General features: G+C 42.0%; 1 protein-coding gene across 4 annotated transcripts; it reads right to left on the bottom strand.

Annotated features, from left to right (window-relative positions):
- Positions 1 to 467: 467 nt before the first annotated feature.
- cplane1 (ciliogenesis and planar polarity effector 1) lies at positions 468 to 22,154 on the bottom strand. 4 transcript variants are annotated; one of them, XM_038734093.1, is made up of 50 exons: positions 21,930 to 22,153; positions 21,555 to 21,708; positions 21,330 to 21,465; positions 21,124 to 21,243; positions 20,064 to 20,296; positions 19,847 to 19,950; positions 19,611 to 19,767; positions 19,400 to 19,503; positions 18,801 to 18,983; positions 17,966 to 18,215; positions 17,653 to 17,850; positions 16,605 to 17,380; positions 16,263 to 16,453; positions 16,075 to 16,155; positions 15,823 to 15,987; positions 15,057 to 15,221; positions 14,745 to 14,976; positions 14,478 to 14,614; positions 14,166 to 14,383; positions 13,653 to 13,817; positions 13,070 to 13,217; positions 12,875 to 12,984; positions 12,638 to 12,787; positions 12,431 to 12,542; positions 11,521 to 11,824; positions 10,300 to 11,427; positions 9,722 to 9,873; positions 9,543 to 9,628; positions 9,388 to 9,452; positions 8,878 to 9,142; positions 8,477 to 8,797; positions 7,698 to 8,372; positions 7,434 to 7,615; positions 7,258 to 7,345; positions 7,093 to 7,168; positions 6,257 to 6,391; positions 5,923 to 5,985; positions 5,734 to 5,819; positions 5,070 to 5,304; positions 4,684 to 4,943; positions 4,448 to 4,547; positions 4,117 to 4,278; positions 3,734 to 3,776; positions 3,504 to 3,635; positions 3,238 to 3,418; positions 3,067 to 3,122; positions 2,817 to 2,984; positions 2,231 to 2,367; positions 1,850 to 2,133; positions 468 to 988 (listed from the first exon to the last, which is right to left on the bottom strand). In XM_038734093.1, the coding sequence occupies exons 2-50, from the start codon at positions 21,633 to 21,635 to the stop codon at positions 833 to 835; spliced, it is 9,756 nt and encodes a 3,251-aa protein (XP_038590021.1). In that variant the 5' UTR covers positions 21,636 to 21,708; positions 21,930 to 22,153; the 3' UTR covers positions 468 to 832. The 4 variants fall into 4 exon arrangements, 3 of the variants coding, with proteins under 3 accessions (XP_038590021.1, XP_038590019.1, XP_038590020.1); XM_038734091.1 differs by having other exon boundaries at positions 15,057 to 15,224; XM_038734092.1 differs by lacking the exon at positions 21,930 to 22,153 and adding an exon at positions 21,794 to 21,908 and having other exon boundaries at positions 15,057 to 15,224.
- Positions 22,155 to 23,238: the final 1,084 nt, after the last annotated feature.

Raw genomic sequence — 23,238 nt, forward strand, 5'->3', positions numbered from 1 at the left:
GAGCGAATGCAGGGTGCTCCCATAAACTGTATATAGACTGCTCCAAGTGTTTTCAAAGTGCACGGCTCTTGCCTCATTTCATTTACGATTACACAGCAAAGCTCAGTTATAAAAGAAAAAAAATGGATTTTTGATACAATATCACTTTTTCAGTGTTAAGTGCAATGTGAGCGTGTCTTGATCATATGCTGTGGATAAAAATGATAAAGACTGCTGTAAAGGAAAATAACATAGGATCTGTCTAATGTAGGACACGTTTGTAGACCTAACGTTACTGCAAAAGCCAGTGTTTAAGGCAATAAAAGAACATTTAATATTACTGGGCACGTTTCAATCTATATGATATATGCTGTAAACTTTAAATACGTCAAATGGTAAAACTTTAAATACGTCAAATGGTAAAACAGGCAGGCTGTGATCCAGTCAGTAGCTCTCTCAATGAAACAATGAAATTGAGAGGAAACAGCTTTGAAATCAATCCAAAGATTTAATAGTTGGGACAGTGGAGTCTGTACAAAAATAAATTATAATTGTAGAAAACTTCACACACATCTAAATTTTCAAGGACATCACTGCAGATGTCAGTGCAGCAAATATACACAAATTATTTACTATAAATTATGTCTGAAAATGAAATTGATTACATCACATTATATATATATCACTGCTGATCATATCATATTTATTAAAACATACCTACATTATAATTTCTATGACCATAATTTAATATGCATCTGATTTACAGTATATTCAATAGGCACATAAAAGTTTTCCCCCAACAAAATACCATCTACTTGTCAACGTGGTGGTGTTTTTCGTTTTCTTGTGACACTCAAGCTTCCTCTGCAGCCACCATCCTTTCGATAGCTGCCCAGTCTATTTTGCTGAGGACACTGCTGCCGGTCTCAGAAAAGTTGTCTAGCCAGTCCATCTCTGACACAACAGCTCTGGCACCATTATCCTGTTCATCCAAACGTTCAGCCAAAATCTAAAAAGTGAACAACAATGTATGAAACCAGAGACATTAAACTATCTATGAAGAAAAAAGTATGTACTTTTGTGACACTGTAACATTACGGTTATTTTACAGAAAAGCTATCAAAAGCTTTTAACCAAAACTGACTAACCAAATTATTACTTACTTTCTATATACAGTAGTTACATTCCTTTCAAGCAAAGGCTAATATAATCAGTGTGCAAACTATACCATAGCTTTAGGGGGAGCTCACTTTTTTTTTTCCCCAGGAGAGGGGGATACAGGCTGTGATTCTTACTGCTGAATCATTAATGGCTCATAATTATTATTATCATCATCATCATCGGTAGCCATTCTGCTACAATTACTCTTCACACAACACCTGATAGCCGTGTTTTTGACCTGACCTTTCTTTTCTCTGTGAAAGGGAAGAATTTAGAAAGTTGCATGACGCTGCAGAGAACCCCCAGCTGCAGTGGTGCATGGATCACGTGTAATATTCATCCAGCCAGAGGAAGCGATCACGAACTGTTCACAGCGCGTCGCTCGTACTAGCAGCACAGCCTGTATCGGAGAGGGGGTGGGGCGGTGGAGCCTACAGGTCCAGAGACAGGAGATTGTGCAGTGACCGGCCTGCAGCTGACGGTCGGTGATCGTTCCCTCTGGCTGGATGAAGTCTGACGCTCCTGATTTTACGCATGGATCCATGATGATAGAGAAATATAGAAATGAATGGCAATAAACCATGCTGTCAGTATTTTAGAGACCCCCCAAAATATCACAAATCATGCTTCTAGGGGAGCTGATGTCTTATTAAGGGGAGCTAAGCTTCCCCATAGTTTGCACCCTGGATAATGCAAATGTGATTCTTACTATGGTAGATTCCTCTTGGGTCAGGTGCCTATTGAATTCTGAAGTAGGCTCCCAAAGGTTGACCTCTTCCCTCTCTTCCATCATCCTCGTCTGCTCCCTCAGAATCCCTCTCCCTACAGCAGTCGTTCCTTTCGAAAGACTTTTGTTCACCCCTGTCTTCTTCTGGTATCCAACATGCTGTTCCTCACTCTGACTGGCTGTGTGCAGTTTGGTGTGGCCCTTTGCGTCAGTGAGCATGCCACGTCTGGTCACCTGAGACAGACGGTCCCTTGGCAGAGAGGTAACTAATACAAAATTCACGCAACAAACACGTTTAGTGAATTTGACAATATAGTGAAAATACCTACAGGACATCAATGTAGCTGACTGTCATTATGATACCTGGTCTGTGTAGTCCCAGTCTCCTGCGGTTATCCTCCGAAGGCCGTGCCTGCATCTCAGCAGTCCATGGACGAACGTGGGGTTGAGCTTGTCCTGATTTTAGAATTCTTTTATCATTGGCAGATACACTGTAAGTCCTAAGAAAAAGACATTGTAGATGTTTCGAACAAATAGGTTTGGGTCTGTACAGGATCTGATCATTGACGAATGATTAAAAGTTCTGTGTGAGTTTTAATGTGTGTCTAACCTGCAAGGTTAAATAATTTTTTTTTCCCCCAAATAGAGTGGTGACAAGCAAGAGCGATAACAGGTGCTTCTGGTGGAAAAAGGATCTTATTCTTTGAAGTTTGACTAAGGTGTCTTTTTATGATGATCTGCAAGGTAAAATTACTGTTTTCTCTATAGAGTCTGGTGCACGACAGTGCCCATTTGTTTTGGTCTGAGATGCTGTGCAACATTTAGTGGCAGCGAACGTCACATACAGCTCCTTTAATGAAAAATGAATGATTTGTTCAAATGCTGGATCAGAGTACAATTATTCTTTAATGAGAACAGATCCTGGTCAGATTACTGTTGCAGGAAATACCTTTGAGCGCTATCCAGGAGTGGAGCTGAGTTGGATCGTGCACTTGGGGGCACTGGTGAACCCTCAGTCTGTGAAGAACAGTGTATGGCTGAAGGAGTGGTGAGAAAGTCACTGGCCAATGAACAGGCTTCACGGGTCCTCTGGTTGTATTGCTCCAGAAGAATGAGCCTAATAAATACAATGGAAATAACAGTTATACATAAGCATGTCTATATCATATTGTGCACCGACAATGTAAACAGGTACATACTTTTCTTTTTCCTCTCTGCTTCTCCAACTGGTTGCTCGATTACTGTTTGTTGGTTTCTGCAGGGGCATAACAGGTGAACAGGAATGTATAAATACATATGTGTATACATATATTTTTTTTAAGAACATACAATGGAATATTAATTTTGGTAAAGAGGCAAACATATCTCACAACTGTTCCAGAGGTAGAAAAAGGTTTGTGCTCCCTCTCCCTCAGGCTCTCTCTGTGTTTTTGATAAACAGCCAGTCGTTCCCTTTGTTTCCTTCTCATCCAGATCCTCAGCTCTCTCCTCTCATCCTCTGGAAGGACACGTTTCAGCGACATCCCGCTACTTTGCTGCTGGTCCAGCCTGCTAGAGGTCACATTATTTTCCAGCTCAGTGAAAATCATAGTTTGTTTGGGTAGTTATTTGGACAGCAGTGAATTTAAGTAGATACCTGCTTCGGTGTGCAGTCTGTGAACTGGACAATTCTAGGTCAGTCAGGGATAAATACCCTTCCTTCACCAACTCGTCTAAGATTTCTGCTGTATCGGATAGCCCTGTCTCACCCAGACTGTCATCTGCCCATCTAGAGATGGACAGGTAAAGGGCAGAGTGAGGTAAGCACATCAGTGAGGTAAGCACATCCATATTAACATGGTTAAAATACGTCAGACTTAAACTTACACAGGAGATATTCCAGATGGTTTAGTCGGCTGATCTCTCATTTCTATGGGGGCAACACAAACATTGTGACTGTACTGTGAAAATAACCACATATCTGAGTGATTCTTATTCTTGTAGATTTAAAAAGTGCATCAGCTGAGTTAATAAGAGTGCCCCGGTCAGTTGACTTAAATCTCATTTGCATCTTTGGGTGAAAAATGTTGCAGGTGGCTTTCAGGATATTACTGCGCCATATGTTGCTACATTGCTTTTACCCTTTGCACACAATTTAATATCTCTCCATCAACTATACATACAGTTGTTTGCCATTGTGCTAGCCACTTGTTTAAATATGTAATATTTAATATATGTAATATATATGTTTGATTAAATTTCATCGTTACTTGGAGGGGTGTGAAGGTAGGAAGGACCAGCATTGTGACCATGAGAAGCAGTGGCATAACGAAAAGATAGCTCATTATGAACCACACATTCTTCTTCCAGATTTTCATCATCTTCTTCAAAGGCATTTGGGTCAGTTGAAGTGTTCAGGCGTGGCATCCATGCTATTAGAGACAGGGAATGTTCAACAGTCTTTTAAACAATATTACAGTGTTATATATTACTCTATTAAAACTTTGTTTTTCTGTTTCTGGGTTTGAATGACTTGCAATGCAATCTAAAAACACAATTCAGTTTTGGCTTTTATTACAGATGAATAGCTTTAGGTCATACCTTCCTGTGGGACAGACAGTCTGACAGTTTTTTTTACTGCTGGGGCAGTCTTCACATCAGGCACCAAGACTGGGGTGAGCTTTTCAATAGTGTTCACCAGCTACAGAAACAAAGCAGGACAAGCAAGGGATGTTATATTACATATATTTGTCAGCCTTCAAAAACAATAAATAAATACATTTGGGTGTCATTAGTAATATGAGCAGGATAAATAGAAAAAGAACTAGTTTATGTACCATCCTGGAGTTGGAAAAGTCCTTCTCCAGATAGTCTGCAATGTTCTGTAGAGCAGCGAGCTGAGCGTCCAGCTCCGACAGGCGAGAGGAGAACCAGACTGTAGGAGGCGTGGATGAGGCAATGTGAGGTCCAACGCTCTGGGTCTTTACGGCTCGACCGATTTCAGAGTCAGAGGGATCTACCATGTCTAGTGAAGTGATTCTCTCTGGTTCCCTATTGGGTTCAATGAGGCTGAGTGACGGCGACTCCTCAGGGATATCTACAATAAAACAGATATTTGGACTAAATCTTACCAAAAGTGTTGTGCTTCACCACAGTATACGGATTGCATTCAGTATAAAGACATAACTGCATTAGACTTTATATATAAAGACATATAAAAGACCTGTGTGAGTGGTGGGATTCAGGAGATCCTCTGGAATTGTGACTAACGGTTGTGAATCAGCAGCGCTACTCCTCAAAACAGAAGTCGCAAGTACATGAAGCTGAGCAGAAGTAGGTGAAGAGGGGTGGATAGAAAGAACATCTTGTGCTCCTGGGCTGAGAAAGGCTGGCAAATCCTGATGCAGGGTTTTGTCTTCTAGATCCAAGACACTTATGAACTGGCGGCCATCCAGATCCTGAGAGACGAAGATGGAAAAACAAGGAAAAGTGAATTGAAATATCTATTAATTAAAGTAACCCCTTGCTAAAATTAGAGTTTAATATAAAAAAGGCATGCGTGTTGACACAACATGGATGAAAATATGACGTATGGAGACCGTGGTCACTACATTAAAATAAATCTCCACAATTCTGTGCCTCATTGAGACATTTTCTATATTATATGACAGACAATAAAGCAGCAAGATGGGGCATCTTCTGGTGTTAGCAAATTCCAATTTCTTTTAGTATACAGCATACTACACGCAGAACAGTAACCACTAACGTACTATGTGTTTCATTCAGTACAAAATTAGTAAGTAGAATGAAGGCCCTATTCAGACATAGCTTTAGAATCTCATAGCGTCATTCACAGCCCCTGCTGGGTCCTATGTTTGGTATCTTACCAAATTCTTCTCTGGTCCCTGTGTGGTCTCCATTGTGTCTTGTACAAGGCGCTCTTTGTAAAACTGCAGATCCCCTGAATTTGGTGCTGGATGGAGAAAACACACAAATACACACACGGTTTAGCTCTTCATTGTACCCACAACAAATACAAAGCAGTGTGTTATCTTTGTCATTTCAAATTAACTTACATTTAGGGCTACTAGCAGTCACAGAGGCAGACACAGCTTTATCCACAAGTGTGGGAGGACAAGCTAAAACAAAAAGAAGAAAAATGTTACTGGAGCAGAATCTAGGTTTTTAGAAAGCATGCACTTGAACAACCCATGAAATGAAATTGTCGTGAAATGCTGCAAAAAAGAGAAATCCTGTTTATGCTATGCATTTCTCATTGATCAAGAAAAGCTAAACTCATTAACACTTAAAAGCACTGTCATTCAATTACAAATACAAGAAACAATTGTACAACTGTGCAAAGCTCACAATATTAACACTGTGTAAATCTTAACCCAAACTCTAACTCACCTGGGTCTGTGTTGGTGAAAGCATCATGGCACTCTGGAGGTCTTTTACATGTGGAAGCAAAAGCATGCAGCTCAGCTGAAGTGGACATGGCCTTGTCCAATAATCTCTGACCAGTCAGCAAAGAGTCAAAGGACCCTGGGAGTTAAAGTGAATTAGAGAAAGAACAACAGATCAATAAGATTGGGGCCAGTAAATAAACTGCTGTGAAAAAGGAGTTACAATTGGCTCTTTCAGCAATGCTTATAGGAGCCTTTATTTCATCGCTAGTTCAAATGGCTGAAAACAGCAAAGAGAGAGACTTGGTTTGACTGCAGTACATCCAAATGTGATCAGTGCCAAGCTGTCTAAGAAAGTGTGTATGAGGCAGTTGAGGCACCCTTCTTAATTCAATCAGTGTATATTTGAAACAGCATTAATGTAGATTTGGCATATGATAAAATAATACAATTTTATATTATAGTAGTTTTGTTTTTTAGTTTTAGTTATTGCTTAGAGGTAACCCCTTTCTTTAAAGCTACCAAATAAAGGCAAAGTATACGCCATCAAAACTGCTAGCTGGACGGTCGAACAGCTTTGGAAACCCCCTTTCCCAAGACCTTAAGAAAGAAGCCGGGCTTGAAGTTCTTCCTCAAATTATTATTATTATTATTTTTTTTTATCCCCATTCTTTACACACCTATTTCTGTACAACTGTACAAGTGCAGCACTATGATTTGTCTTCCAGGATAGACTTAAACCCATATTTAAACTATATCAGTATTGGGTCTAAACTCCCTCAATATATCAGTTTAATGATGAAACAGGCATGTGTAATTATGTATGTATTTCACACTAACCAAACTGAATGCCAGGGTCCTGTCCAGGAGTGAACTTTTCTGCAGCTTCAGGCTCTTCAACAGGCTTATCTGTTGGCTGTAAATATATTGGAACAAACAAATGATAGTGGAATTAGACTTATACATTGGTAATAGCACAAAATACTAGAATTAATATTTTTATACCTCTTGTCTAGGGATGATCGACTCATTCGGTCTGAATGTGACCTCTGTTTTTCTTGCCTTCCCTGCTTTCTCCTCTCTCCTCTTCTGCCTATAAACAGCACAGAGGGAGTCTAGTGAGTAAAATAATTAGCTTTAAAAAAACAAAATCAATACCATGAAAACTAAAATGGGATTGCCTCTTGCTGGAGTTAGAGCTGGAAGAAACGGTAGCTCTTCTAGTGCGTTCAGTAGGTGGGTCTACTCTGAGCAAGCACAGTCCCCCCTCTTCAGCATTCTGCCTCCCGATCACTGAACTCGTCAACTCCTCCATGGAGATGAGGCGGGTCATTTGGGCTGGAGGAGCAGCCGGGGGCACCATCTGTGGCGGAGACAGATATCTGTACATGCAATATTCAATAATACCTCATTTAAGACATGGAAGTAATGGAGGTACTGCTTGCCATTTTTGGTCCAGATTCTATATGTAGAAGCTTGATCATAGGTGCTTCTCCCCTCGGAGCTGCAATGACAGTAGCGGGCCTGGAGGAAGATGGTAAGGGTAGTTTGGGGAACGTAATGTTGCTGTTTGGAACAGGCTGAAAGTGCAGCAGACGAAGGCCCTGCATTGGTGCAGGTGTGTGAGCTGGTAAAGTGGGAGGAAGTAGTGAGAACTCTTGATTCCTAGATCTCTCTGAAGTCTGAAACCCGGGTTGAGAGTTCCTGGGAGTTGGATCATGTAGAGAATTAAAAGTGAGTTGTGTTTTTGGAACAGAAGACCAGTTTCTATCTTCCTCTCCAGTCTTCTTTGAGGTGGACTGGTCACTGTTTTTAACCTTGTGCTGATGGGATTCTGTGGTTGCGGAGTTTGCTTTGTGCAGCGTCTGGAGCCCCTGATAGTTTGGGGCACTCTGCTGGAGCAATGGAGGACTATGGAGCTGAAGTAACTTCAAGCCCAAGACCTGGGGAGCAGGTTCACTTTGTATGCTATCGTTAGAAGGCATTAACACAGGTGCAGTGTGAATAGCGTAGCTGGTGTCAGTTGTGGCCAGAAGCCCCTGTGAGGGTGGGATTAACCTCCTGCTCTCTCTAGACTGGATTTCTGATGACACTGCATGTACAGAGAGTGGCTGCATTTCCTGAAGAAAAAAATTATTTGCATTCAGTTTGGTTTCACTGTGATTAAGTATTGTTTACATAGAAGGACAAGGTGACACAACTTAACAGAACACTTGGGCAATACCTGATAATTTACACTTGCACCATTTACAGCGGAGGGTAGATTCCTGGTGGTGTGACGTTGGCTGCACATAGGTGCAGGGATCTGACTGAATTGAGGGTTGTTGGATCCTGAACTTGGCATGCATGCTTGTGTCTGAGATGCCACAGAAATGGCGGTTTGAACGGGTAAGGAATTTGGTTGAGGGATGAAATTGGTAGCAAAAGATGATGCCACATTAGGGTGCAATGAGTTAATGTTAGCCAAAGAAGAGCTCTGCTGGGCAAGTTGTAGGTTAGAAAATGAAGCTCCTAAAACCTCCATCAGGCTCACGTGATTGATGTGCTGTAATGAAGAACAAAGACACTTCAGACGGGAGTCAATCTAAAGAGTCAGTCAAGTACTTTTGGTAAGTCTGTTCTTACCTGAACCAGTCTGAATAAGTCTTCACCCAGACGCTGTCTCATTGGCTGAGAGGATAATGTCTGATTGGGGGCTGTAGAATCCGCAGCGGGTGCACTAGCCATGGAGCTTTGTGGCTGAAGGCTTGGAGGATCCACAGGTGTGTTGGGGAGCAGCACTCCAATTGAACCAGAATGCTCTGCATGGATCTCTGCCTCAGGCTGGACAGCAGGAAGAGCTTGGGGCTCTGGGTGTGGATGGGCTTGTAGGCTCTTAGCCTGACTGTGGCTTGAACAACAAAGCAGGCAACACCCAATGTCAACAATTTTGTATGTTGAGGTTTAATCATCAGAATGTTGATGTAGAAATAACTCAGCATAGATTATGTTGATAAAATTTTAATAATTCTATAGTGCTTTACTGAAGAATTAAAGTGACATGTTATGCAATGATATAATATTGGTACTGCAATAATTACTCTCGTTAGAGAAGAACATAAACGCACAAACGCAAAGTTTACGTTAAAAACTCACAGAGAGGTGGAAGTGAACGTGTCTTCAGCGTTGTCTGAAAAGTCCAGGTCTGCAAGCTTTAAACTCTGCAAAGGACAAAAACAACACTTATGTGTGTGCTCTGACAACGTTGATAATACACATGAAGAATGTGAATCCCGAATGGTAATATTCACCATTTCAGGTGTGCAGATGGCTCCAGAGGTGTTACCATTGGAAACCCAGGATGATGTGTCCAGGCCCTCACTGTCACTACTTTTGCCTACAAATATAAAACACAACAATTAACATTCTCTGTTATAAGGGTCTGCATTACAGCAACTTCAATGATTCATTATATAACTTAGTATCATACCTTCTTTTTCAGGTGTGACATCTAAGTCATCGAGACATAGTTGTTGAGAACTGGATTGCCTCTGCTGAGCATCAAAGATCAGCGGATCCTGATCATTAGAAAAAGGTGTCCTGTGACATGTCAGTTCCTCTGGTTCATCTGTATGAGAACCACTGCAGGGAAACAAATAATATACAAATACAGTAGATAATTCATATTTATAAAACAAAAAAAAGGTTCTGTTTGAAATAAAAGTTTTTGAGATGAAATCATGTGAAATGCTGAGTCAGCAAATAAAAAACAAAACAAACTCCAAATTTAACCATACATTTGTCATGTTATTACAATTAGCTGACATACAGGTTTATGTTTCTTGCGCATTTAAGACATTCTGATAAACCACTCTCACATGAGTTTCATATACTCACTGAAACTTCTCCAAGGTCAAATGCCAGCTATTTATTTTAGATAAATATTTTCATTTGTGGAATTTCTCATCAGCTCATTTCAAACTGGCTTGATAAAAACTTGAAGCTTCTGTCCTAGTTGCCATTTAGTCCAATAATAAGCCATTGTAAATAACAACATGGGGCACTCACATGGACAGTTCTCCTTGCTGAAGATTGTGATCAAGACCAGTGATGGGAGTGTTGGCTGATCCAGGGTAGCCTGTATCAACACTGCTCTCTCTCTCCAGCTTCCTATCCACCTTAGGTTGCAGCACAGGGGCTACAGTCCATTGTGTTTGTGGAACTTGGATGCAGGACCCGTAGTGGTCAGTCCCGAGTAGAGCAGTGTACCTGCTCTGCAACAAGCTGAGGGAAGTGAGGACGGCAGGCGCCGAGGCTTTGACACGAATCACTACCCCTTCATCAGCTGTTCCCCCAACCCCTTCTCCCCTCTCTTTCTTCTTTTTGCCATGATGTCCTAGTAGCACCCTCCTATCAGCCCAGCGTACCATCCACTCCAGCAGCCTGCCCAGCTCTGGAAACTGAGCCTCCAATTTAGGGTCCAGGCCCTGCTGCAATTGAATCACGGCTTCCACAGCTGTTGAAGAGCCACATGTCAAGCTCTCTGATGGCTGCCCCGTGGGAATGGCACTTCGAATAGAGCTAGTTTCAGAACCAAGCAGGCCTACCTTCGTTCTTTGGCCTAAAGGCACATTGCTCTGCTGTCGGAGGCCAAACAAACCTTTTTGCATGCCAGTTCTCAGCCCAGGAAGAGAGATAACAGAAAAGCTAGTTCTGGATATGGGGGCTTCACTACAGATGGAGGACGTTTGCAGCTCAGGTGTTGCACCTTGTTTCACGGGCCTGTAGCAGCAGCCAGCTCTGAACACTGGGGGATCATTGCCTGAGTGTTTTCTTGCTGGATGGAGCGCGTCTCTTTGACGCCGATGAATACTTGTGAGCACGTCAAAGGTGAGAGAATGCAACTCCCTCTCCCTCAGTTGGGAGGAGAAGCCCTTCAGCAAAGGAAGTTCACCACCTGAGTCCCCTCCATCAGCACCATCCTTCTCTAGCACATAGCTGAGGAAGAGCTCCAGGAAATTTAGATACTCTTTGTCTTCCAGCTCAAACTCCCAGGTGCCAACCACTGGTAGGGATGGCTGCTCATTCTCCTTGGTATCGACTGGGTGACTCTCCTCCTGAATGACATTTTCAATCTTAACAGCAGTCTTCTTTGCATGTCCTCTGTTCTCTCTCACTTTTTTTGCTTCTTTGCCCCTGCAAAGAAAGACACAGAGTACAAAAATAAGCCAAAACATGGATACATTTTACCTCAGAGTAATAGTAGTGCTACTATTCCATGCTGGCTACCTGCTCATGTCTTTGCTATGCATGTCAGGAGAGACAGCCTCAGATGTATTATCCGCTGTGTCTCCATCACTGCAGACTGGGGGGAACACACAGTCAGTTAAGGTGCTATTGCTCAGACTTGTACCCAGTGAGAGTTCCCTTAACATGGCCATCCCATGTTTGCTTCCCCTGTCCTCCTCATCCCACAGACAGAGCTCAGGGGGGGCCAGGTGCCTCTGCAAGCGCCCAAGATGTTTTCTTCTCTGCCTGACTTTGTCTTGAATCACAATCATCATCGAATCGTTCACCTCCTCTTTTTCCCCCTCTGGAGAACAGGCAGAATTACATAGAACATATGGTTTAGGAAGTCATGGCTAAGAAGAATATATCATCCTAAATCTCTGCTTATGTATTCACTGAAAGAAATATATAAAGCTTTGAGGATTTTAAACCAAAATTAGCATACAGTGATCATATGTAACCAGTACAAATCAAAGCACAAAGACTGGTGTTATGACAAATTACCATGAAAAATTATCTTTGGGCCTGTCACATTTGGCCTTTCAGAACTAAGGTCCAAGGTACATTTATTTGTCAATACAACAGGTTGTAGAATGAAATTGAGTTTGTAACTCCCTTCTGCTACATAGCAGACAATATACATATAAAAGCAATTATAAAAATGGTAAACAGAAATTTTATTCAATGGAGCAGTGCTTAGGATGAATTAGAGTTTAAAAGCTTGGGGGGAAAAGCTGCACTGCAGAAAGTTTTTAATACATTCTCTATGTATCTTAATAGTTTAAATCAAGTATTAATAATAATGTGTATAATAATGTGTTAAACAAAAGTCAAAGTAAAAAAAGGATCAATGTGTAAAAACTGCATTCCTATAAGTGCACTTTAAAGCAACTTGAAGAGGTGTCCGTACCGATGACATTGCATTGCCTCAGTCTCTGCAGCAGTGAGTTATACTTTTCTCTCAGAGGGACCCTGACAGACTCCTCCTCCCCTGGGAAAGCTCGTACCAGCGTGTCTGCCACCTAAGAAAAAGAACAGGCGAGGATGAGAAATTTACTCACTCAAGGTCATTCTGTGTTACTTCAGTTTTTATGTAGAAAAAGGCAAGAAAAATCACCAGGGAGAGAGGAGGAAGCTCAGACAAAAGGCTGAGCAGTATGTCCTGGAGGATCTCCTCGGCATTGAGGAAGCAAGAGAAAGGCAGAAAACGACAAGCCCAGTGGAGAGCATCGATACAGGCAGATCTCACTTCTGAACCACCAGGGACCTGAGGGACATAAATACAAGCTGAGGCATCAATGGCTGAGGATATTTATGCTTAAACATGTCACACAATTAAACACAAATGGAATACCTGTTCATCTCTTCCATGCTGTCTGGCAGCCTGATATTTTCTGCAGGAAATGGAGAGCTGGTCCCTGACATGAAGCATCCAACATAAACCACACAGCTCCCGGAAACAGACTTCAGAAAAATGAAGTTAATAAGTACTTTTTGAAAGTAGATCATTAATTGTGATATCCACAATTCACTGTGAGTGGTATCTTACTAATAGTTTGAATGGTGACAGGGTCCAGGTGACCATCTTTGTTAGGCCCACGTCTGAAGAATCCACTACGGGTGACGAACTTCATCAGGCCCTCTGGGAAAGCCTTTTCTTCTTCAGTAACTGATGGATAGGAGTACTTCTTCTTGACCTTGATCATATATTTGCACAATTTACGATGTGGCATGGCACTTCATACCAAAGCAAAGTAATCACCAACTTTTAAACACTGCTAGTGAAGTTATGGTAATCTTTGCACAAGATAACATCATATTAGCAGGATAGGACATTACTATAGAGAGGTGGAGTGTGATAGGTTGTCTACTTTACACCATACAACCAATCATAATTTGAATTTTATTTTTATTCTAATTCCCTATTTGCACGATGAAAGTGTAGTAAAATGGAAAAGATTTGGCATTTCCTCTGACAATATTGGATGTCAAGTGTCTTTTAGAACAAACTCTTGAATTTGCAATGCATGAAAGTGCAAACAAAAAATCAGATCCACTAAAAATGTCAGCTACATATTGGGGATATTTAGTCCTATTAAACCAGATTAAACCTTTTCACTCTTAGAAAGTACCTTATGTAGTAGGTGTCTGGCACGGCGCAGGTGGCTGATGTACCACTGGGCAGCAGGATGGCAACAACGTGCAGATCTCAGAAGTAACAGTAATCTTTGGAGAACTCCAGACACTTTGTGACGTGATGCAACTTCTGTAAACTGCCTTATTGTCCCTACTGGGTCCTAAGCATGAGACACACGCAGCATTTAATTATATATACACAGTATCTCACAAAAGTGAGTACACCCCTCACATTTTTGTAAATATTTGATTATATGACAATATATGATACTTGTGTAAATGTAAAGTAGTGAGTGTACAGCTTGTATAGGTGTAATTTTGCTGTCCCCTCAAAATAACACATCACACAGCCATTAATGTCTAAACCGCTGGCAGTGTTCAGTGTTGTCACATGAAAGGATATAATCAAATATTTACAAAAATGTCAGGGCTGTACTCACTTGTATGAGATACTGTACATTTATATCTAAACACAATGCATATAAAAGTTGGTCTTGTGTGTTTGGTACCTGTGTGTTGGGGGAAGGCTGAGGGCAATAAAGAGGTGGTGAAGGTAGATACAGTGCATTAGGCACCAAGATAGGCAGGCAAGAACACAGGTCTTTGGCTGTATCCAGCAGGGAAGACAAGGGGGAAGACATAACATTCACTCCAGCCATGACCGAGGCCTTCAGAATCTCCTGTATGGAAACCTGTAATAAGTCCCAGTCGTCTCCTTCCAAAGGGTCTAGTAAAAAGGAGTTCAGATAAAAGCGTAGGTTCAAATCAAAGAGTTCTCTGTGCATTGCGGTCATCTTATAGCAAGGTCAGGTCTCACCAACCTGTAAAGCTCTTGTCACCATCTTTATCTCTGCAGTCTCGGGAGTCAGACTTATTGTCAAGAAGACACTCCAACTCAACTTGAAAAATGCTTTCTGGTTCTAAATCTGCTGGGAGGTGGAGCTCTCTCCTCCTGAGCCTGTCATAAAAGATGGCACTGAGATGTTCATGAAAACATACATGGTAAAACATAGAAAGTGAATTTCAGACTTTTACAGAAAGCCTACACCATACACTCATTTTCTCCTAGATTATACTTTCACACTGACCGAGTGAAGTCAAAGTGGTCAGCGCAGTAATTTGTATAAGCCAGGCTCAGAGAGGCCGCGGTCTTCCAGTCCCCAAGATGGTAAGCCAACCACACAGTCTCAGGAAGCAGACCCCCTAGCAGGAGCAGGTCCTGGGCGTAGTCTACTGTCCATACTTCTGACAGCTGCTGTTGTCGCACTGCTCTAGTCACCTCCTCTTGGCACAGTGGCACTAAGCGTCCAGCACCAGGGGCTGAGAAAGGATATGTTACCAAATAGCAATACAAATAAAGAAATTGTACTTTAAACTGACAAATAATTATGGAAACACACCATGAGGTATATGTAGTGGCGGCAGGACGGCCACATGGTGAGGGGGCAGGATGTAGAGGGGCTGATTGGAGAAATAAGAGGCCATGAATCTCCCCAGGGTCTGAACCACGGCACAAGCTGCTTCACTGTGAAGGTCAATCGGTAGCCACAGGCAAGGAAGAGAGTCTGCTGCAGGGCATAAAGGCAGAGCAAATAACTAACCTCTTACTTTCATAGTGAGGGACACGTCATTTTGTATAGTCACAGAGGAAAAAAAAGGTAGTCCTCATTTGCTCAGCTTTCTGACTACGTTTGTCAGATTGTGTCTATTCTGGTTTTACATCTGTAATGTAATGTGATTATATAGCATGTTTTATCAGTTTGTGATGATTGTCTGCTTAACATTGCTTGAATTACATGCATTGTACACATCCTACTTTGCAGCTCCCCCACCTAAATGCTTTTAGCTTTCTATTTACTAATGGCTAATTAGTATTTACAGTGATATTGATTAATGTGCATAGTTTCAGTTATAAAAGAACCCAACCTGTGCCTAACATACTGGGTAGTTAATAGTAGATAGCTCTGCTCTGTGCCAATATTAAGGAATTAAAAGTAAGACATTCAAACAGAATTGAAATGCTAGTATGACATACTGTAACCTTTTCAGTTCTCTCAGCACACTATGATGTACTGGCATGAAGGAGCTATTTGCAACTTGATTCCATAAACTGACTGACATATGAAACCCCTCTGAAAGACTGAGGAATGATTGACCACGGCTGACCTGTTATGCCGGTCATGTTGTCCTTCTGGTGTCCAGCCCTGCGCAGGATCAGGCAGGCCATGTGGTCCCCCAACTCCTGGGCTTCTCTCAGACGGTACTGGGATAACAGACTGTACAGGAGTGCCAGACAAAGCCGTGTCTCCTTGAAGACACTACGATCGCAGCCTAACAGAGAGACATATGATAAACCATTTCAGACTAAATGTGACCATGTGGTGTACTCAATACAAAAATTGAAGCAGCAGCTCTTACTTTTGTCACTCTCCTCACAAATTTGTGACCGCCATGTCTCAGCACTTTTTGGGTAAGACCCACACAGGAAAAGATGTTCACCTAGGGGGAAATGAGTGAAATACTAAACAATAACAATAATTATTCAGACATAGTCAGGCATAGCTCTTTGGCTTTTCTTCGAGTGGAACCACAGTTGAATTACAGACCTGGGTAACTCAGCAGTGCAGGACCCTCCTCTAGTCTTTCTCCTGTAGCCTGCAGAGCTGTTTGGATCTGTGACATGATGACAGACAACTGCTGCTGTTCCTCCTCCCAGCCATCACAGCCTTTAAAGCTTTTCAGTTCCTCCATATACTGCTGGGTGACCTTGTAGACCCACTGCCACACTCCCAACAATCTGCCAAAAAAAAGAAAATCACCAATCTTGTTTGTCTTTGAGACAGTCATAAACTCAAGCCAAAACATGACATGCTATGACGACATCCACAAACAATGGACTATTTGCTCAGAAATGCTGAGACATAAACAGCCAGAGAGATGGTCTATACCTGCTGGATGGTCGCTGGGGAACAGGTCGTGCCTGACGTACAAACGTGGATTTCTCTTCCGTTTCATCCTGTAACATAGGCACATCGTGTACATCTGAAGGCCATAGCTGTGGTGGCTGGGAGGTGGCTGCAGAGGACCAGACAGCTCTTTGCTGCAGGCTGTAGGTGTGGTCAAGAGAATCGGAGACCAGTTGAAGGATAAGGAGTACTGTAGATAGACTGTGAGATGATAACTGACAGTGACCAGTCTGATGTGACTCAGGGTAAGGGGTCAGCAGGAGGCGTACCAGCAGTTTACTGAGCTCCACCACCAAGCCCAGGCAGCGTGGCCCATCTGAGTGAGTGCAATCCCAGGGAAGAAAAGAGAGAAGGGCTTTGAGAAGGTGCAGGAGGCAAGCAGTAACTGAGGTGTTCTTTTTCCCTTTGTGGGACGAGGAGCTGGGGATCAAATGGAGTAAAGCTGCAAATCGCACCACGCAGTAGAGGGTATGCTTTAACAGGCGAGTTCTGTTTTCCAAAGTATTTCCTAGAGACATGCCAAAAGCCCAGGCAGTTAACAGCTTTCTCTGGATTCTTCCAAGATCCTGATGAGAAAGAGGTGTCTTCTTGTCTGTTTTAACAAAGTCCTTGTCTGGGCTACTGATAATTCCAGTGTCTGTCTGTGTGTCCAGGGCGTGGAGTGTGTCAAACATTGAGGCAAACTCAAGATGGCCGCGATCCTCCACATGAGAACCAGCAGGAGGTCCGTCAAAATCAGAGTCATCCTCAAAGAAAGTCTGGAAGCCCACACAAACAAACGGCAGTTAAAGATAGTTAACAATAGAGAATCTAGCAACACATGCCACATTATTACTCAGGGTAAACTGGCATGTAGGAATTACAAACTAAACTTTACACACCACACTGAGAATATGCCAATGCTAGGCCAAACATAGAAAAATCTGCTCTCATCGGCTTCTTACCTTCCTGTAAATGTAGCACAGTCAGTGTATACACCATACACTATACTCAAGATCTAAAGCTATTAATTTATAACTACTTGACCGACCTGTACTTTTTCAAGAAGCTCCTTGGTACCATCCAATGTCCCCTGGTCCTGCAGGAAAAGTGGCAAAGTGGATCTATCTGTGGCTGCTGAAATGACAGAGTCTGTGGTGTTAGGCCCACGAGTGAGTATGGGGTGAACCTCAAGGCTGCCGTCAAGATTCAGGCAAGATACGGACTCCAGCCAGGCCTTCACATGAATCTGAAAATAATGAATGCGAGGAAAATGTATTGTCAAGAATAGTCCTACAGAAATTACACAGACAAACTGCAGCCGAGTAACATCCCTATTCCTACTTCTTGAAGTGATTAACCACCTGTAATTTATCCAGTTTCCGGGTGGCCTTTTCAAGTTCCTTGCTTGTGTCCTTTACAAGTGTTTTCAGCAAAAGAGCAGGAGAAGGCTTATCTAGCACCCTCATAACTGTGGCCATGTAGCCATCAGACACAATCAGATACAACAGCCGTGGGTGCCAGGTCACAGAATATCGCTGCCTCAGGACATCCCGCACAGACAAGCTAGAGCTGGACAGAGAGGCCTCCCCTTTGCCTGCAGACATTGGCGGCCTGGAAAGGGCAAGGACAGTTGGTGGAAAAACAGAAAACCTTTGCTGAAAAACAGAAAACAGTACTGAAAACCATTATTCAATTTGTCGATTGATAGAAAATGAACCGCCAACTATCAACTATTTTGATAATTGAATAATTGTGCAAGTAATTTTTCCAGCCAAAATTATATTTTTTTTTCTGCTTCTCCATGAGGGGTTTGCTACTTTCCTCCCTTTTATATCATTGTAAACTGAACATTGTTTGGTTGTGGGACCATTTCAGACCATTTCAGACATCTTTGGCTTCAAGAAATAGTAACAGACATTTTCTTAGTGTTTTCTTACATTTTATAGGCCACTATAATGAAAATAATCCTTAGTTACAGCCCTACATTACATATAATAAAACATTACACGGTCCAGACTGGACTCAACATTTTGGACAATATCAAGGAGAGAGACTTGGCTCTCGTGCTAAAAAGTAAAAGTAAAGCCGTCAATAGAAATGGTGACTATAGATGAGAATTAAGATCATCAGCCCACTCAAACCAATAACTTGTTACAAGAGCTGACAAATGGTGATCAAATTGTCTCAAATGTATACCGGTAAGTGACGAGAGGGTGCAGGGGTAGGAAGTGTGCAGGCCCAAAGTCAACACTGCAACCACAGCTTGTTAGAGTGACAAGCCCCCCAAGGCGAGAAACCATAAGAAGGGAGCCTCTTTTCAAAACACAGGCCAGGAAAAGACTGCCCGGTGACCAGCTCACACTGCCCACCCAGTAGGACCTACAAGAGAAGATATGTAAAGTCTATTTCTAAATAAATATACACTGTACATCAAAGACTTGAAAGTAGGTCTATTGACAGATGGCATTCAGGTGATGCAAAGCACCCTTTGGTGGCAAGAATTTCCTGGTGTCTTACCTCTTTGGCAGTCTTGATACAATTTTATAAACATTCTTTTCTGTGCTGGTGATGCTCGGAATTGACTCTGGATATGTTGTGCTGAACTCAGTCACACTGTAAACACTATGTTTATTTAAAGTAGTAAATAGTAAGTAAGCAAGTAGTAAGATTCAGTTCGACCTTTGCCAGCAATATTTAGACAGTCCAGATAAACAGATGTTGACCCCGAGGTTCAGCCTCTCAGTGGAAGACTAGTGCTCAACACCTGTTCCCATTTTTATTTATACATACTGTACCTTATGTATTTAGAGGGGATGTCCATTTTCTTACTTCCACATCCTCCGAGGCCACTTGATATGGAGACAAAATTCTGTGTGCTCACAAAGAGGATCTGTGTAGCCTGCATTCAACAACAGGGAAAACAAATGTTGATTCACATTTCTAGAGCTGGACAGATGGAAAACAGATGAAGATGTGAAAACAGAGACAGAGAGGCCAGATGCTCACTTTAGGATGTCTTTGGTTCAGGACAATGGCTAAAAGTCGGCCATCTGGGGAGAAGGCTGGCACTAAGGCCCCTCTGGACTTGACTGGTTGGCAGGGTGGGGTGAGGCGAGACATGGGGTATGTCTTGGTGGCCCACTGTAAGCTGTATCCCACAGAACTAGAGAGAGAAATGTGTACATTTAACTACTGTAATACCCAATGACAGTCCTGCCTGTTACATCGAGCTGCTCACTCACCCCACTCTCACACGGCCCTCTTCCCATTGGATTTTCAGGCAGGTAATGATTAGCTTCTTCCCAGATGTGAAAACAAATGCTGATAAGCACGCATCACCCACAACCTAAGGGAGTTTGGCGAGAGATAAAATAAGATATTATAGAAAATAAAAAATGGTGTTCAGGTTTTTAAAATTGTGCTATTGGTTGAAACATGTAGTTTCTTTAGTATACAGACCTCAGACTTGACAAAGACAGTGTGTTGGGAGGCTTCTTTGTCTAGTAAAGAAGGCAGAATGGAGTCTTCAAGGGGCTGTATATGTGCCCAGTGTCCCTTTACTGTGCCATCTCGCACCCCTGTCAAATCCCTGACATCCATACACTCCCATAAGAACACTTGCCCTGTTATGCCTACCAGGAGCACACACATCCCATCCCCTGAAACCTGGAGTGACAGTCGTGTGGCATTCCCTGTGAAAACATACAATCGTAAATCCATGGTTTGAAGACTAAATATTACATTTAAATGTGATTAACAGTAATTAGGACATTCAATGTGTAGTTAAAGTAAGTTAAAAACAAAGAAAGAGTAGAAATCACCTTACAAACACATATCAACAATCTGATCCCATTTTTATTTCCAAGATAAATTATGTAAGCAAATAGGTACTTGTAGAGTGCGGGTCAGGAATGCACTCTCCCTCATCTTCAGAGATGATAACATGTGTACATCCAGGTAGTGACTGTCCACTAGTGTTGTAGTCAAGACCACCCAAACAGAGACCAAGTTAAGACCAAGACCAGAGTTTATTGAGACCAAGACTTTTAGTTTTTATTTTTAATTAGGATTATTGGTTGCATTTGAAGTAATACTTTTTACAACCACTCAAAGTTAGGATGTTAACAAATAAATCAGACAAGGCAAAAGCAATTTATCGATATTCCCAACGTAATGATTTTGACTGGTCTTGAAATAAAATCCTGAGTCCTCAATGTCCGAAACCGAGACAAGACCGAGTACAAATGCGGTAGAGTCCGAGACAAGACCAAGACCATCAAAAAGTGGTCTCGAGACCAAGACCATCAAAAAGTGGTCTCGAGACCAAGACCAGTCTTGAGTACTACAACACTACTGTCCACACTAGGCCAAAACAAGCAGATGTTTAATCAGCAGGCCTGAGCTCTTTCAGATGGGTAACACTTTTCCAAGATGATTGCAGATTTAATGTCAGCCCTGCTAACCATGCAGTTTAAGAAGAATGCTGTTATGCAACTTAAAGTGCCTGTACTGTGCATACCTCGAGTGGCAGTTATCATATGAACTACTTCTGGGACTGATGCAGCAGTCTTCAACAAGTCTTTATCCCTGTTCCACAGAAAAAGCTCTCCTGAGACCAAAAGTCCACAAAGCCACATGCCTAGAAAAACAACAAGAGACAAGTAATGTATTCTCAGAATTAACAGGTGACACATGTTTTGCTTTGCCTTGACACATTAAACTCACCATTGTGGGATGAAGCCATTGTCACCACACTGTTGAGTAAAGGGTGGAGTTTAGGAGTCCTCTTCTTGGTGCGACCAGACACCATGTTGATCTCACTGATCCGTTTGTCATCTAACAGAAACACAGACTCCTTCTCCTGAAAAGAAACATGACACAGGTTCAGTCGTGTTTTTCTGACAAGGCTAGCAACGTTTTAGAGTCATTGCCTGAAATGCTTTTCCTCACCATCCCAAGCCAACAGAATCGCGGCCATGGTTTCTTCCGTTTGATGCTGGATGACAAAACAACCTCCAAATTTAGCTCCATGTTTAAAAGACAGCATTGGTTCTTCCGCTTGATTATGCACTCAGGAAGAGTTCGTCGAGATTGCAAGACACCACTAGACAAGCAAGACGTTAGAAATCAATAGGTTAAGCTAACAAACAAGAGTTTTTTGTAGCAAACATTCTGATTAGCTAACTTACATAGCTATCGACGCAATCGTTATGTTTACAGCAATAAGTGTTATGTAAAGTTATTGACCGTGTTTAAGTATCGTGTTATTAGCTAATGCTATCCATTGTTTGAGTCAACAAAAGCAATCACCAAGGTTAACCATACCGTTAACTAGCGTTAGCTACCTAGCTAATTTTGCTTCCTGCACGGAGCATCAGTCCCGAAAAAAGCGTAACCTGAACACTTCAACTACACTGGTTATAGCCAAATATAATGCTAACACCATGTTAATATAACTATGGTGTAACGTGCTAAACCGTAGCTAATCATGAAATATTTCGAAACTCCCTCCGCTTCAGTAGCCAGAATTGTTTCCCATGATCCTCTTGGATGAAGCTTCAACGCGTTGCCGTAGGAACGTAGATGTTGAGCTGTGTCCGACTTTTACCCTTTTACCTGTGAGCCAAACCCTCACAGAAAAATCTTTAACCTCCTTCTTAAACATAGGCGTTTTCGTTTCATTAATGGGTTTCTTAGCGTTGTTACTTTATCTTTTGAGCACTTACTATACTGGACATAATATTTACAGTTTATACGGTGTTTTCAGCATCATGCCGTTGAAACTAACGCCTTTTTTCATCAGAAGTTAGCTAACCCGGTTATGCTAGTAACGTTAGCCTGATGATAAAAAGATTGTTGCCACTCCATAATGGGCAGTTATTCCGAGCCACTTTCATCGGTTTTGTTACATGGTCCTTTACAAACATTTCATTGTATTGAAATGTCTATCTAGGTTTGAGGGCTTTAATGCTTCCACAAGAGGTAGCCTAGTTGTTTTTTTATTTTTTGTTTGCTTTTGGTTTGAGCCAGAGGTGACCACACACATTCAGGAGCAGGGGCCAAACGCCCCAGAGACATTAGGAGAGAGTGTACCAACACAATTAATAAAGACTGCAAGTAAAGACAGTTGCGGTGTGTAGTGTACTGCACATTCACATATGCTTCAGAATATTTATGCACAAGCATATTGCCAGCAGATGGCAATGCTACAACAGAAAGTAGGCCACTGCTAACTGTGCAGACAGCAGTTTCTGAGTTCACATGAAAGCCAGATCTGACTAGAGCAGAAGAGATCACTGCAATAGATAAACGGTGGCATAAGAGGCTTTTTGTACTTTGTCTCTGAGCTATTGCAGATAGTTCTCCACAAGGTCAATTTTCTCTGAGGAACATGCATGCCTATTAATATTTGAGCACAGTTGTGGTCGTCTTCTATTAACATGCTTTGGGTTGTGTGAACTCTTAAAGCATACCTCATTGGCTTGTTACAGAGAGTTATTAGGTTTGCCCCCTAGCCCTTGCTGGTATTTAATTGCCCTTGCACGCTCTCCTTTTCATCATGATGGAGATGATGGCAGCCATTGCCAATAGGTGAAAGAGGAGACTTCACTAGACCTTAATTGGTTCATTTGCC

Source organism: Micropterus salmoides, unplaced genomic scaffold (genome assembly GCF_014851395.1).
Source record: "Micropterus salmoides isolate LMB-PRFRI ecotype aquatic unplaced genomic scaffold, ASM1485139v1 Ms_hic_scaffold_20, whole genome shotgun sequence".
NCBI lineage: Eukaryota > Metazoa > Chordata > Actinopteri > Centrarchiformes > Centrarchidae > Micropterus > Micropterus salmoides.